This window comes from Cervus canadensis, chromosome 16 (assembly GCF_019320065.1).
Source record: "Cervus canadensis isolate Bull #8, Minnesota chromosome 16, ASM1932006v1, whole genome shotgun sequence".
Classification (NCBI taxonomy): Eukaryota; Metazoa; Chordata; class Mammalia; order Artiodactyla; family Cervidae; genus Cervus; species Cervus canadensis.
This window is the reverse complement of record NC_057401.1, coordinates 35,497,349-35,512,621: the sequence shown is the minus strand read 5'-3', so window position 1 is coordinate 35,512,621 and position 15,273 is coordinate 35,497,349. Positions and strand designations below refer to the sequence as shown.

At 33.2% G+C, this 15,273-nt stretch overlaps 1 protein-coding gene across 3 annotated transcripts in view; it reads left to right on the top strand.

Annotated features, from left to right (window-relative positions):
- Window positions 1-15,273, top strand: part of NIPBL (NIPBL cohesin loading factor) — a 192,866-nt gene that overhangs the window by 92,879 nt on the left and 84,714 nt on the right. For 2 of the 3 annotated variants that reach the window (XM_043488978.1, XM_043488979.1), the window contains exons 7-10: window positions 189-349; window positions 1,235-1,331; window positions 4,618-5,244; window positions 10,847-12,472. In XM_043488978.1, coding sequence (XP_043344913.1) covers window positions 189-349; window positions 1,235-1,331; window positions 4,618-5,244; window positions 10,847-12,472 — 2,511 coding nt within the window. The remainder of the gene's footprint in view (window positions 1-188; window positions 350-1,234; window positions 1,332-4,617; window positions 5,245-10,846; window positions 12,473-15,273) is intronic. The other variant, XM_043488980.1, reaches the window with a different exon arrangement.

Here is a 15,273-nt window from a genome sequence, read left to right as displayed (position 1 = left end):
ATCTGAATGCCTTGTGGCACAGTGTTAAGATTTGATCAAGTTGTGTATAGTCAGCCAGCTTATTATATTAGTCTTTGTAATTTATGAAGACTAAAGTATTACTTGTGAACAATTATTGTTATACTATCCTCTAAGAATTTTACCAGTTTATTTTTATAAATCTTTTTTAAAATTCTTATTAATTTCAGCATCGGTATCAAGTCCCATTGTTGCAGGTGGTTTGAGAAACCTACATGATAATAAAGTTTCTGGTTCGTTGTCTGGCAATTCTGCTAATCATCATGCTGATAATCCTAGACATGGCTCAAGTGACGACTACCTACACATGATGCACAGGCTAAGTAGTGACGTATGTAATCATATTAGTTATCATTAAGGTAATGAAATAGTTATAATATTTGTCTCATAACCTAGTATTTCAGTTCTATAATATAAAGGATATCTGTCTTTTTTTTGAGGATTATACTACGTCTGAGAATTTAGTTGTACTCATAGAGCTTAATCTAGAGAAGGGTTGCTAAACTGGCCAGTAGTCTTGTCTACAAACTAAGAATGATTTTCATTTAAGAGAACAACAGCAACAAGTAACTTTATGTGTATAACCCAGAAAACTTGTGCATTATCTCTCTTTTCAGAAAAAGTTTGCCAACCTGTGATCTAGAGGTTTAGGTCCTTAATGAAATCATACTTCATCTTAAAGTATTTGCTCACACAAAGATGTCCTCTTATGAGCCTTTATATCTTAGTACTTAGCTCTTTTTCCCTCTAAGACTTGTAAAAAACATTTTCCCATGAAATTTAATGTTACTTTAATGTTATTGAAATAATCCTCATACTAGAAATTTGTCTTGTTATTTGTTTGGTGGTATTATCACATAATTACAGTTATTTAAGTTGAACAAAGATGACATTGGACCCTGCCCTCAAGACATTTACATTTATGACCTAGTAGGATATTCAGAGCTCCTTTTGTAGAAAATAGTAAACAAAAATGGAGCATACCAGTAATACCAGTTTTCTTATTCATTGCCATGCTTAGGCTGTTGATTGTTTTGGATACAGTTTCAATTCTTCTAAGATATACCACGAAGAAAACAGGAAAGTGCAGAAGAATTATGCTTTTGAATACCAACACTTTACCTGTCAGTAATTTACGTCTTTTATTGGTTCTCTTTAAGATTTCTCTAAAGCCTCTTCCCTCATTCAAGGTATAACTGTTATACTCTATTCCTAGGATGGAGATCCTTCAACAACGAGGAATGCTGCATCTTTTCCCTTGAGGTCTCCACAGCCAGTATGTTCCCCTGCTGGAAGTGATGGGACTCCAAAAGGTATCATTGTAACTAAAATTTCCTTAAATTTTTCATATTTCAAGTTGAGTAAAGAATTCAAACTTCTTAATGCAAGTACCAAAAAATTATTCTTTATGATTTTTCATTTATTGTAGGGAAAAAAGGAACCTGTACTTACTGATAACCATTTTCAGATATATACAGTATCATTCTTACTGATTATCCAATGGTCTTTGCAAACCGTAATCCTTTTAATAGTTCTTAAATATTTGAAATTATTGATCTTTATCCTCCTTGGCCTCCAAAACTTATTTTGTAGTAAATCCACCTGCTTTCCTTGTTTTTCCATTGTCATCTTTTCCTTCGTTAGCTCTTTGTTCTCTCATTTCTCAAGATTTCTATCATTATATTTTTATCTTCTATTTTACTTTTTTCCTTGACTGTTTTACTCGGTTTTGGTAGTAGCATTGGTTATTTTTGTGAACAGGACACCAAAATCAATGTCTTTGGTTCCACTTCTGTCTCCCAAATTGTAATTTTTCATTCCAGACAAAACCTCTTCACATCTAGCTGATATTTCAAATTCATGTTCAAAATTTTTCTTGATGTTCTTTTTTGCCATTTTTGTTGGTCTTAATGATATTTCAATCCTGAATTGTCTTAATCTTCTCTCACTTCTTAGATAGTTATTTATCAAAATCTGGCCTGTTGTATGTGAATTACTTCACTTGATCTTACACATCTACTTTGATTTCTGCTTATTAAAATCATATTAATTCTTCAAGTTCTATGGACTCTCCCCTAGTGTCTCTAAGATGTTTATATTTTTTCTAATTATTTATTTATGAACATGAATTTTGTTTTATGTATCTTCAAATTCCATGGTCTTTTGTGCATAGTAAAGTCACAAAATTTGAATTTAAATCCAGGTTTGAGCTATTTTTAAAAATACTTAAAACTGGGCTTCCTCAGTGGCTCAGTCTTGAAGAATCCACCTGCCAATGCAGGAGACACTGCATTGGCAGTGTTTGATCCCACATCTGAAAGATCCCACATACAGTGGGGCAACTCAGCCCAAGCACCACACCTACTGAGCCCACACTCTCTGGAGTCCGCAAAGTGTGACTGAGGCCTCTGCGTCCTAGAGGCCATGCTCTGCAACAAGAGACCCCACCACAATGAGAAGCCTGTATACCACCACCGAAGAGTATCCCTTATTTGTCACAACTACAGAAAAGCCTGTGCAACAAGAAAGAGCCAGCATGGTCAAAAATAAATAAGTCTTAGTTTTAAAAAAAACAAAACTAACATCCAAACTTAAAAACAAACACTTAAAACATCCGATTTTATTGGAGGAGAATATCATATCCACTTTAGAGAATTCACTTTCAATTAATTGCAGTATAGCTGATAATAAATTTTAACTATTCATGAGAATTTCTAATTGTGGCCGTCTAAAACATGGACTGGGTTGCCTCACTGTAAAGATTTTTTCTTTTCATAGTTTATGTTCCAGGTCTTTGATTTGGGAGATTCTTCATGAGGTGAAAGCTGAACTTTTATGAGCCATTCTAATTCAATAATTAGAACTTTGAGCCATTCTAATTCTTTAATTCTATGAGTTTTCAGGGATTGAAATAACCCAGTTTGTGAAAAAGAGAACAACTTCCAACTCTGTTTGTAGTTTAGGTGTCAGAGTTAGGTACAAATCTTAAAGGTATTTTCAAAGTGAGAAATACTTAAGACTGCCAGGGAGGAGAGTAGCAGTGGAATAGCTGGTTTCTGGATAACGAGACCATTTTCCCTGTAACTCTTGAGGATGGATAGGTGAATGAATGGATGGTTAGACAGGTAGATTAACTTTAGATAGAAAGAGAAGAAAATTAGAAAAATTAAGCTCACTAACTTTCCTCCTCAGAAGCCTCTATTTCCGCTCATGCGGTTGTTTTCCAACTAGTTTTGAATGTTGAATGCATCTTCAGTAAGTCTGGTTTGATTTTTAGATTGTTGGAATTTAAAGTTTGTTCTAAAATATATATAATTCGATAGATAAATTTTAAGTGAAAAGACAATATGATGTGTTACAATTCAGACATTAGACAAATCTGGGTTTAAATTTTTGGTTTGCTAGCTATTTAATATTGGGAAAATTTCTTAATCTCTATAAACTTCATGTTAGTTTCTGCAAAATAGTTATAATACTCATCAAGATGTTGTAAATCATTTAAATGAATTGATGTGCAAAGTACTTTGCACAAACTCTGACACAAAGTAAGTGGTTCCAGAGTGTCAGTTTCATTTCTTTTTAATGTCTCCATAAAAGCTCCATCTGAAATCAGTCTATCTATTGATGTAACTTCAAACTAACATTTGTAGTAAAAACACTGAAACAATTTAAGACAAGCCTAGGTTTAAGTTCATTCTATAAAGCACTTTTAACCTTAACTGGTTTTTATTATTTCTCATGGTCTTTTAAAATTTTTACAAGTAGTCTAATTGACAAGTAATGTATATACTATTCAGTACAGTTATACATTTGTTTCTAAAGCCTGTCAGTACAATTTTTCATCATTGAAACTTGTTAACAAAAAATTTTCCCATTTGTTTAGCTTATTTTTTAGCACTTCCTTATATAGTGTTTAATTTAATGGACTCTGGGCTGAACATGTTTTATTGAGCGTTGAAATTTGCTCAACCTGCATATTTTTCTAATAAAGGAGGATTAGCAAGCTGAAGAGAGTATGTAAATGGTGTTAAGTGAGGGAAAAAGAGATGACCACATAAAGGTATAAGTTAATACTTTACCACCAATTTGTTAAATTAATGAAAACTGATCCCTGTAATTTTTCCCACTTCCTTTTTCTTATACTATTAAGTATTCCTATGAGTGTAGTCTCTAGGATTAATTTATAACCGTTTTGTAATTTGACAGACTTATTCTTGCTTTAGACATGTCAATTTTTCTAGATAATAAGTGAGAGTATAGAGATTATCATTCTTAAAATATTTGTGTTGCATCTTTAGAAATAGTGAACTCTTTTGATGTTTTCAAGCTAAGTACTTATACTTTTTAGGTGAAAAAATAAAAATAATACTGATCTGGAAGATGAAAACCCATTCTTTAATTCAAACCTGAGTCATCTAGCAGCAAGCTGAAAGACCACGGGGGACATATCGTTAAGCTTTCATATTCTGTAAATAAGTAGCCGGATGAAATTGTTTATATTTTTTCTGTATTTACTGTATTGTTGCTTATTTAATGTATCACATGTCTGAAAATATAAAACTAGCACAACTGTTCAGTCCTGTTGAATTGTTTTTCTAGGATCAAGACCACCTTTAATCCTGCAGTCTCAGTCTCTACCTTGTTCATCACCTCGAGATGTTCCACCAGACATCTTGTTAGATTCTCCAGAAAGAAAACAAAAGAAGCAAAAGAAAATGAAATTAGGCAAAGATGAAAAAGACCAGAATGAGAAGGCTGCAATGTATGATATCATTAGCTCTCCATCCAAGGACTCTACTAAACTTACGTTAAGACTTACTCGTGTAAGGTCTTCAGACATGGACCAGCAAGAGGATATGCTTTCTGGTATGGAAAATAGCAATGTTTCAGAAAATGATATTCCTTTTAATGTGCAGTACCCAGGACAGACTTCAAAAACACCCATTACTCCACAGGATGTAAACCGCCCACTAAATGCTGCTCAGTGTTTGTCGCAGCAAGAACAAACAGCATTCCTTCCAGCAAATCAAGTGCCTGTTTTACAACAGAACACTTCAGTTGCTACAAAACAGCCCCAGACTCCTGTGGTACTGAATCAGCAACAGGTATCACAGCAGGGACCTATATATGATGAAGTGGAATTGGATGCATTGGCTGAAATTGAACGAATAGAGAGAGAATCAGCTATTGAAAGGGAGCGCTTTTCAAAAGAAGTTCAAGATAAAGGTAAAATAATCTCATTACATACCACTTCATACCCTTGGTGAATATATAATTATATAATGTCCTATCACGTTTTAAAAATTACTTTTTCTTATTATATTTTATGATTTTTAATGTTTCTCCTCAATTCTGGTTTTGTTACTAATGCTCATCCCTCAGAAGTTAAATTCTTAATTTCATTTTTTATTTGAAAGAACTGTCTGAGATTTGGTAATTCTGTAAAACCAAATAGGTCTATCACCTATTATATATCAAACGATTTTATCTGTGCTTATCTTCTAAAATGAACATTGTTTCCACAAATTATGTTAACATAATTTTGCATCTTTAACTTTTTTCTGCCTAAACAAGGTTAACACTATAGATTATTTTCAGTCAATGCTTTTAAGGAAAAATTGTGTGTATGTTTGTTATGCAATTAGATTTTTCCCTTGGTTTCTAATTTTGTCATCTCAATGTGAATTTTTTTAAGTAAAAAAATTAAGAAAGAATTTTAAGTTTGTATTAAGTAGCAATAAGAATCAAGGATCTTTTGTTGGTGATTATAGTTAAGTGTTCCCTTTTGTCTGACTGGTGTATTAGGATGAATTTACAAGACACCTGTTCTGTGAGTTTGTGGACTTTCTTTTTGTACTTTATAAAAAATTATAATGAAAGTTAATTCTGTTAAGTTCTTAGTTGTTTGGTTTGGTGAACTTTTTTAAAATCTCTTGAAAATTTTTAGACTAATAAATCAGTAGTTAAAGTGAGTTATTTATAAATTTTATGTCCCTACAGTAGGTGCATATACATATTTGACCATCCAAACCAAAGAATACTTTGATGTAATTTTATAGTTAAATATTCTAGATTTAGTTATAGTTCTTCTAGTTTCTCTTTGGTCATTACAAAACAAAACTTCTTGATGTTGACTTGAAGTCATTTTTACATATGATCTTGCTCATCATGTAACAGGATCACTTGTAGATCATTCTGTACCTATGTTGAGAAACATGCAAAGATCATATTATGTTTCCTGCCAATCATGATGGCTGGTTTTAATGTTATTGGAAGAATAAACTGTACTTGCTAATTGTTATATTACCATCTTTGCTAAGTGCAGAAATCACAGGTAGATGCAGATAAAGAAATCGCTAGAAGTCTTCATTTAATTGGCTAGGAAACTATTTTTTTAATTAGCAGATCATTGACATTAAAGATGAAATAACCTGTCACTTGCCCTTTTTCTCTTTGCTTAGTAGTTTGGGGTTCAGGAAACAATTTTATAGGTTCCAAAAGGTATCTTTTCCTCCAGCCTCTCATAAAAGTATATGCATATCAAGTGAAGAGATCAATATTATTCAGCTACTTTTGATAATATTACCTTATTCCATTTCCTGAATCCTGTGACAGTTTTGTAAAAAAAAAAAACATGTACTGTAGTAATTTCTTTGCCAAGAAATATTAGTTGCCATGAGAACTTTTGCATGACATTTTAATTTGTGTTTTAAAAAATTATGTTCTTTTAAAAAGAGTATGATTCTTTTTTAATGACTTAATTGTTGGAACGAAAGCAGAGAAAATGGTGAGCTTTTTTCCTTACTTTTTTGAACTTTTACTATATCATATTTGTTGAAACCATAGTTTTTAGTTTTAAAAACTGAATGGAAATAAGGATAGTAAAATAATACCAGTTGCATGTTAGCAAGCATTTTAGACTGCTAACTTTTCTTTGGGAAAATAAAAGAAAATCAACAAACAGCATATTGTTCTTCCTAAAACTTGTTATGTATATTTAAATTTTGATTATCCATCTTCTCTGTCTCTGTGATGGTGTGACTATAACAAAGATATTTGAAAAGTTGAGTGACCACAGTTGACTTAAAATTTGAAACAATGTAAGCTAAGTTACAGAGGCAGCTGGTTCTGTAAGGATTTAAGGGAAGAGATGAACTGTCTGATTTTCAGTTTGATTTAGATGATTTTTCTCAAATTGGTTATGCTGATTTGGCTGACCTTATATTAATGATGTCATCTCTAACTAGCCTTCTGAGAGCTATGTCCCCATGACGTTATTTGACAATCTTTGGAATTTAGGTACTAGTTGACACCTTTGATTTAAATCTTGTCATTTTGCATTCAGTTTCTGAATTGTGTAATGAGATAGTGTTTTATATATAAGCAGTTATTGAGATTTTGAAAAGATTAAAGGTTTGGTATATTGCTCTAAGTTTGTAGTTGAGGTCATAAAGTTTTCTGAAGTGGTAGTCCCTTGAGAGATGAAATACTTCAAAGAAGCATTGAATGAATTTATCACTAGTTACCGCTGCATCTTAGGACTATATTGTAAAATTGGTATTTACTGTATTCTGAGGTTCGGCATTGAGTACTTTCTTATAACTTTTATTGCTGGTAGTAAGGAACAAAGAAGACTACTTGTCTGGTCTACATGGTTTTGCTCAGAGCTTTGCTCTAGGTTATGAGCTTGTTTCCCATCATATTTGTTTGTTATAAATGAATGAATGAAGCATTCCCCTCAGTTGACCAGAAGTCAGAAACCTTTACCTTATGAATAAGATTAGAAAGTCCAGCTAACAAGATTGTTTTGATAATTTTGGAATTCAAGAAAAGGGACAGAATACTCTTAGAAATATTTTACGTAAGCTGTGGTATAATCTAATACACTGCTGTTCCACACACAGAAGATGCTTTTCTGGCTGCTGGATATTCATGTTCCTTTGGCCTGTTCTTTTTTCTTTGGACAGTTTTACATACACCGACAGGTTAATTCTGTGCAACCTAATATTTTATAATATTCCTAAAGGACCTTCTTCTCAATCTTTTGCTCAACCTTTTAACATCTTTAATTACATAAATTAATTTTAAAGGGCTATTTTTCTTTGCTTCTGGGATGAGCTGTCATAGACATTAATATCTCCATGTGCTGAAAATACCTGCTTTCTGTCGTTAAAGAGGGGGTTTCTTTGTTCATCTTTGCCTGTTTCATCTTTTCCGAAGGTCCACTTTCCATGTTAGCAAGTTTAAGGAATGGCCTAGCTTCACTAATGTTTTTTATGATGTTAAAATATTCTTGCACTGTAACCCTTATTAGAAGTAAATTATTACCTATTGCCATTTGAAATAAGAGACTGGGATTTGGGACAGGAATAGGACAGTTAGCCTGTACTTTGGTTTAGGGATGAGATGTTTTCATTTTTTATAATTAGCTGCTCTGTGTACAGTTGCTCTGCTTGTTTTGCTTTAAGTGTTTTCAGTTATCACTTGTAGCAGACTTAGGCAGGTGATATAGTTTGTTTCTTATAAGCATAATTGAGTTCACCATTTCTGTAAGGGTCAGATCTTATTTTCAAAATATCAGCATCAAGATGACAAATGTTGTTGGTCTCAAAATTAAGATATGTTTTCACGTGAATTTTCTTCAGGAATACCTAAAGTTTAATACCTTAACTTACTAATTCCAGTTCTTTAGAAAGGTTACAGGAGAAGGAAATGGCAACCCACTCCAGTATTCTTGCCTAGAGAAACCTGTGGATAGAGGAGCCTGGTGGGCTGCCATCTATGGGGTCACACAGAGTCGGACACGACTGAAGTGACTTACCATGCATGCATGCATTGGAGAAGGAAATGGCAGCCCACTCCAGTGTTCTTGCCTGGAGACTCCCAGGGACGGAGGAGCCTGGTGGGCTGCTGTCTATGGGGTCGCACAGAGTCGGACACGACTGAAGTGACTTAGCAGCAGCAGCAGCAGAAAGCTTACAGGTGTTGCAAATATTAAAATTATACTTCATAGAGATGGCTTTCAATCATTAGGTGAAGGTCATGTAGTGAAGACCGATAACAAAAGTGAATAGACAGAAGTGACCTGTGTGGATTCAGAGCAACTTTACAGGAAGACGTTCTTGGTGGAGCTGAATCAGACTGAGTGACTCGAACCTGCGTGCTTTTACCGCATCCAGGAACCTCTGCAGGAGTAATGGGGTTGTTCCGGGTTTTACAGAGGAGGTGAAGCGCCCTTCAGTAGTTCCAAAATTAAAACTTTGTATTTAGCAATATTTTACGCATAGTAGAAAAAATTATAAGTTCTTCCCCGAACTTAACACATCACTCATGTGCAAATGCTTGAGTATTTCGTAATCTTTTAAAATTTAGCCTTCATGATATTTTAATGTTTTCCTAAAAGACAGATTGTTCATATTACTAAAAGGATGAGCCACACATCTCTTAAGAGAGCTCTCCAGATGCTTGAGATCTATGTCAATAATTCTTAGATGTTTAGGTTACCATTTTTATGGCTTTCATAAAGCATATTTCATTGAAAAATATAAAAATCTTGGATTATGCTAATTTAAATTTCTAGATGCTTAGATTTTTTTTTCTAAATGCTTATAAAAGTTTAAGGGATAAGTATAAGGTTATAAAGCATCCGGTTTTTGAGGTAATTATTTGGTGTGCCCTTTGGCAAGATATAAAGGTTGTTTTGTGTGGCAGAACAGTCAGACGCAAAATTCTATAAATTAGTATTCTGAGTGCTTTTTTCCTTAGATACTGATACAAAAAGCTTCATACAACTTTTTGCCAAGTTAGTTTTAACTAGGGAAAACTGTTTAATGATAACATAATTTGTTATCATCATGTAGTTATTTTGCAAATGGAGAAAACATAGTGATAGATTTGACTGCTGAATAACTGAAAATACAGAGTGATTAGTTCCTTAAAAAGATTACTGGCAAATATCTAAAATAAATTTTAGTAATACTTGATTAGATTATAAACTGTAAGGGGCTGCTGCTTCATATTTTGAAAACAAAATGATGGAATTTTGGTGTATAAAAGCATCATTGCTATTAAAAACTTGTTTTTTTTTTTTTTTTTTTTCAGAACTTGGTTCCGTCATATTTAAGGGATTGTTATTAGTGGTCTTTTTGACTTTTCACTGTTTGATCCTCTTTTTCTTAAATAATACTTTATCATGTTAATAAATACTATAAGAGAGTATAAAGATGGTCCTAAAAAAGTTAAAAATAACTGTTAAAATAGCCAGACAATTTAGCAAGTATCATTAAAGCAGGCAAACTCTCAAGGCGCTATCATGTTATATATTTTATGAACTGTGCATTAGCTTTTAAATTACATTTGTGCTGTTGACACCTTGAAGAATTTGAATCCTGGATCAAAGCTTAATAACTATTAAGTTCTTTTTTTCCTCTCTTACTCTCCTCATATACTTTTTCTTTCAGTGACATGATTTCTGTTTTCTTTTGGGTTTTATTCTTTTTCATACTTTCCTTACATGTGGCTAAAGCACCCTGTTTTGTATGTTGGCATTTTGGGGTTCTTTGTAGTTTTTATTAAATTAGCAGTTTAAATTATCTTTTTACTCTAGTCACGAAAATTTCTTGAGGTACAGCAAATGTTAATATTTCCTCAAAACTTGGTTTAAAAGTATTATGCCATTCATGCCTACTATTTTATATATGTATTTGACATTTGCATTCACCACGTTTTTTTAAAATGTGACTTTAAAATAGTCAAAGTCCATATGGTTTTTAATAAGATAAGAATATATGTCTATTACTGATACTGAATATTTATCTTTGAATTTCAGATAAGCCTTTGAAAAAAAGAAAACAAGATTCTTACCCACAGGAGGCTGGGGGTGCTACAGGAGGTAATAGACCAGCTTCTCAGGAGACGGGTTCTACGGGAAATGGGTCAAGGCCAGCATTAATGGTTAGCATTGATCTTCATCAGGCAGGAAGAGTGGACTCTCAGGCCTCTATAACTCAGGATTCAGACTCCATAAAAAAGCCTGAAGAAATCAAACAATATAATGACACACCTATTTCTGTTCTTCAGGAAGATATTATTGGAAATCTCAAATCTACACCAGAAAACCATCCTGAGACTCCTAAAAAAAAGTCTGATCCTGAGCTTTTAAAGAGTGAAATGAAACAGAATGAAAGTAGATTGGCAGAGTCTAAACCAAATGAAAACAGATTGGTAGAGACAAAATCTAGTGAAACTAAGGTAGAAATTAAAATTGAGGTACCAGCAGAAGAACCCAAGCAGAACGAGAACAGAATGGTTGAACCCAGACAGAATGAGAGCAGCGCAGCCGAGCCCAAGCAGAGTGAGAATAGAGTGCCTGACGTAAAACCAAATGACACCAAACAAAATAACGGCAGAGCAGAAGCGACAAAGTCAAGACCCGAAACCCCAAAGCAGAAGGGTGAAAGCCGACCTGAAACTCCAAAACAAAAGAGTGATGGGCGTCCTGAAACCCCCAAACAAAAGGGTGATGGACGGCCTGAAACTCCAAAGCAGAAAGGTGAGGGCCGACCTGAAACTCCAAAGCAAAAAAATGAAGGTCGGCCTGAAACACCGAAACATAGACATGAAAATAGGAGAGATTCTGGAAAGCCATCAACAGAGAAAAAACCTGAAGTGTCTAAACATAAACAGGACATTAAATCTGATTCACCTCGGTTAAAATCAGAAAGAGCTGAAGCCTTAAAGCAGAGACCTGATGGGCGATCTATCTCTGAGTCACTAAGACGTGATCATGATAGTAAACAAAAGTCAGATGACAGGAGTGAATCTGAACGACATCGAGGGGATCAATCTAGGGTTCGAAGACCGGAAACATTGAGATCCTCTAGTAGAAATGACCATGGCATTAAATCTGATGGTTCCAAACCTGATAAACTAGAAAGAAAACACAGACATGAATCAGGGGACTCAAGGGAAAGACCATCTTCTGGGGAGCAGAAGTCAAGACCTGACAGTCCTCGTGTTAAACAAGGAGATTCTAATAAATCAAGACCTGATAAGCCTGGTTTTAAAGCGCCAAATAGTAAGGATGACAGAAGGACAGAGGGTAACAAGAGTAAAGTAGACAGTAATAAAACGCACCCTGACAATAAGGCAGAATTTCCAAGTTATTTGTTGGGGGGCAGGTCTGGTGCGTTGAAAAATTTTGTCATTCCAAAAATCAAGAGGGATAAAGATGGCAATATTACTCAGGAGACAAAGAAAATGGAAATGAAAGGAGAGCAGAAAGACAAAGTAGAAAAAATGGGATTAGTTGAAGATCTAAATAAAGGAGCTAAGCCTGTAGTTGTCCTGCAAAAACTGTCTTTGGATGATGTTCAAAAACTTATTAAAGATAGAGAGGATAAATCAAGAAGTTCCCTTAAACCTATCAAGAATAAACCGTCAAAGTCAAATAAAGGTAAGAATACTTACTCGATGTCATCTGTATTCTAGTGAGTTCTCTTTTTAAGTTCTAGGGTTACTGTGGATTTAAAAATGGAAATTTACAAAAGTTGAAACACTACTGCATGAAAAGAAAACAATATAAAACAGCAGTGAATTGTTTGTGGTAACACAGACAAAAGGTTCTCATTGAAAACTCTCTCTCCCACCTCTACTATTCACCATAGTTGTGATTTTTTACTGTTGGTTCACAGAGAAAAGTTCCTTTTGCTGTTTAATTATTTCAGCATTTGTGAAAGTTGCTTGCTAATCAAGTGAATGATTAGAATGCATGATTAACATAGGTGTATTTAACAACTTTTTAAAAAGTTATTTTGACTGTAGAGATAATCCATTCTGTAGTGAGGTAATAAGTTGACTGAATTTAATTTCTAAAGTCTCAGTAAAGCTATATGGTATACAAAAGTCTATATTACAAATTCTCTTAAGAATATTAAATGTCTTTTAATATTGTTTTCCAACAAACATCATCAATTATTAATTTTAAAGAATAAATTGATTATTCATTAATTAATGGTTTGAGTGTATATAGTTTAAGAAGTTGTGTAAAAGGTTATTTCATCTTTTTATGAAGAAGATGATTAGTTATGAATGTTTCATTTTTTTAAATACAGAGTTTTGGTTTTTTCTATGGAAGAATAATAGGGAATGGTGTTTATGTCTTAAATTGGGTTAAATCATCAGTTTTAAACATTTCTGGTGTTTTTACTTTTTTTGGATGTGTTTTTATTTTCTGTGTTGGGTTTTTGCGGGGGGTTTGCATGGTTTCTGAGTTAAATTCTCTAGTTACATAAATAGTATTGTTCCTGGGAGGAAAAAAAAGTCAAGTGCTGAAAATACAGTATCAGTTTGTATAGAAAATATAATTTTGTGGGTTTTGTATACTCTTTTATATATTTATATAAAATTTGATGATGCTATATGGTAAGACTTATTTAGCCTGTACAGTGTAAATAGGTTGGGATATAGTTTTTAAGGTAACAGAAGTGATTTCTTTGTTCGATTTTTAAGTTCACATTCTGTGAAAGAAGGTCATGAAGAACCTAGATTTATACTTATTAATAAATACATGAAACTCTTTAGAGTTGTACTGTCCAATAGGATAGTTAATAGCCTCTTTAGGCTATTTACTTCAAACTATGTAAAACTTAAAAATTTACATCCTCAGTAGCCAAATGTGACAAGTGCTGATGTTACTAACACAGAGAGGACATTTGCATCATCACAGAATGTTGTGTTGTATAACTACATGTCATGTATTAGGAGATACAGAAGGTGTATTGCTTATTATCTTTGTAAAATGCTGTTGTACCTTTTCTATCAAAAAATGTTAATTGAAAACAGTGTTATTACTAAGAACTCTTTATTCAAAGAAATAACTTGTTCAGACTAATCTGTTTTTATTCTTCTCGTATGTTTGCTTTCTCACTGTCAATTATTTGGTTTTGTCTTTCGAAAATGAAAAAAGATTGCCTCTGAATCACTAATATTTGTACTAGTTTAAGTGAAGCTTTCAGATTTTAAAATATGGCTGTCAGACCTATAAATATTAAAGTCTTAGCTTTAATTAATGAATAGTCTTTAGTGTTTAACTTGAATGCATCTTTTCAGAATTGTTTATGTAAAAGAGGTTGTTGAAGTGTAGTGGCTAGCACCAAAATTGTTTTCTTTTAGATAGAGATTGTCTTTATTAATTTTCACTGAGAGTTTGAGAGTGGCTTATATATATAAACTAAAGAGTATAGTTGTACAATTATAGAAGAGTCAGATGGAAAGATGGAAAGTGGTACCCTCTTGTCCCCTTGATCTGGACCATCTTTTTCTCCCTGCCCCTCTGTCAGCTTATTTATGCCAGCCTTGCTTTTCTAAACTCTGTTCTAACAAAGAATCCTTACAACTAAATATCAAGGAATGAATATAGTTCCTAATTAGTAACTACTGTATTATTTCTCTTGGTTTTTTCACATGTAATTTCATTGCCTGTGAATACAAACTGGTAGTACTAATCCAGTGTTTTTCCTAAGTATACCTTTAACACAAATGCATATACTTGATATGTTGATATCAGTAACTAATCTGGGTATGTCTGCCTGCTTAAAGTGTGATGTCTGTGTGTATGCATGTGCATGTATGTGTATACACACACATATATCAATGCATATACAACTGAAAGTGAACCTTTTCATCAAATTTTAGATTGATTTCAGGATCCTACGTGGATATCTTTTGGCTTTATTTATACCATAGGTTTAATATTTCTTTTTCAGTAATGGACTAATTTTGGTTTTATTTTAGATCTCTGCTGTTAGGGTAGCGATAGCAGAGGTATATAATTGTGGATTTTTAAAATTACATGCATAGGAATGCCAGTTGTGGATTACTGACCTTTTGTAGTATACATTACTTGGGATGTTATTTGGAGTCACAGAAAATCATATTCTAACATTTATGTTTTCTGAGTAAAAACTGAGTATTGCTGGGTTATTTTGTTGTTGATTCCTAGGGCCAAAATTTTTGGTAGGTTTTCTTTTCTTGAAAGAGCCATAAACTTTAATGTGATACCCATATTTTAAATATTTACCCTTTAGGGTAGTTTTAAATTCCATGAATATGCTTTGAGCTGATAAGTTTTGAATGGTAGGGGTATAGGTTTATGACTCCCGGTATAGGTTACGTATTTTTGTCTTTTGTGTGAACAATGTAAAATGATGTTACATTTAATTTTATTTCTATAGGGATATGTGTATATTCCTGTTA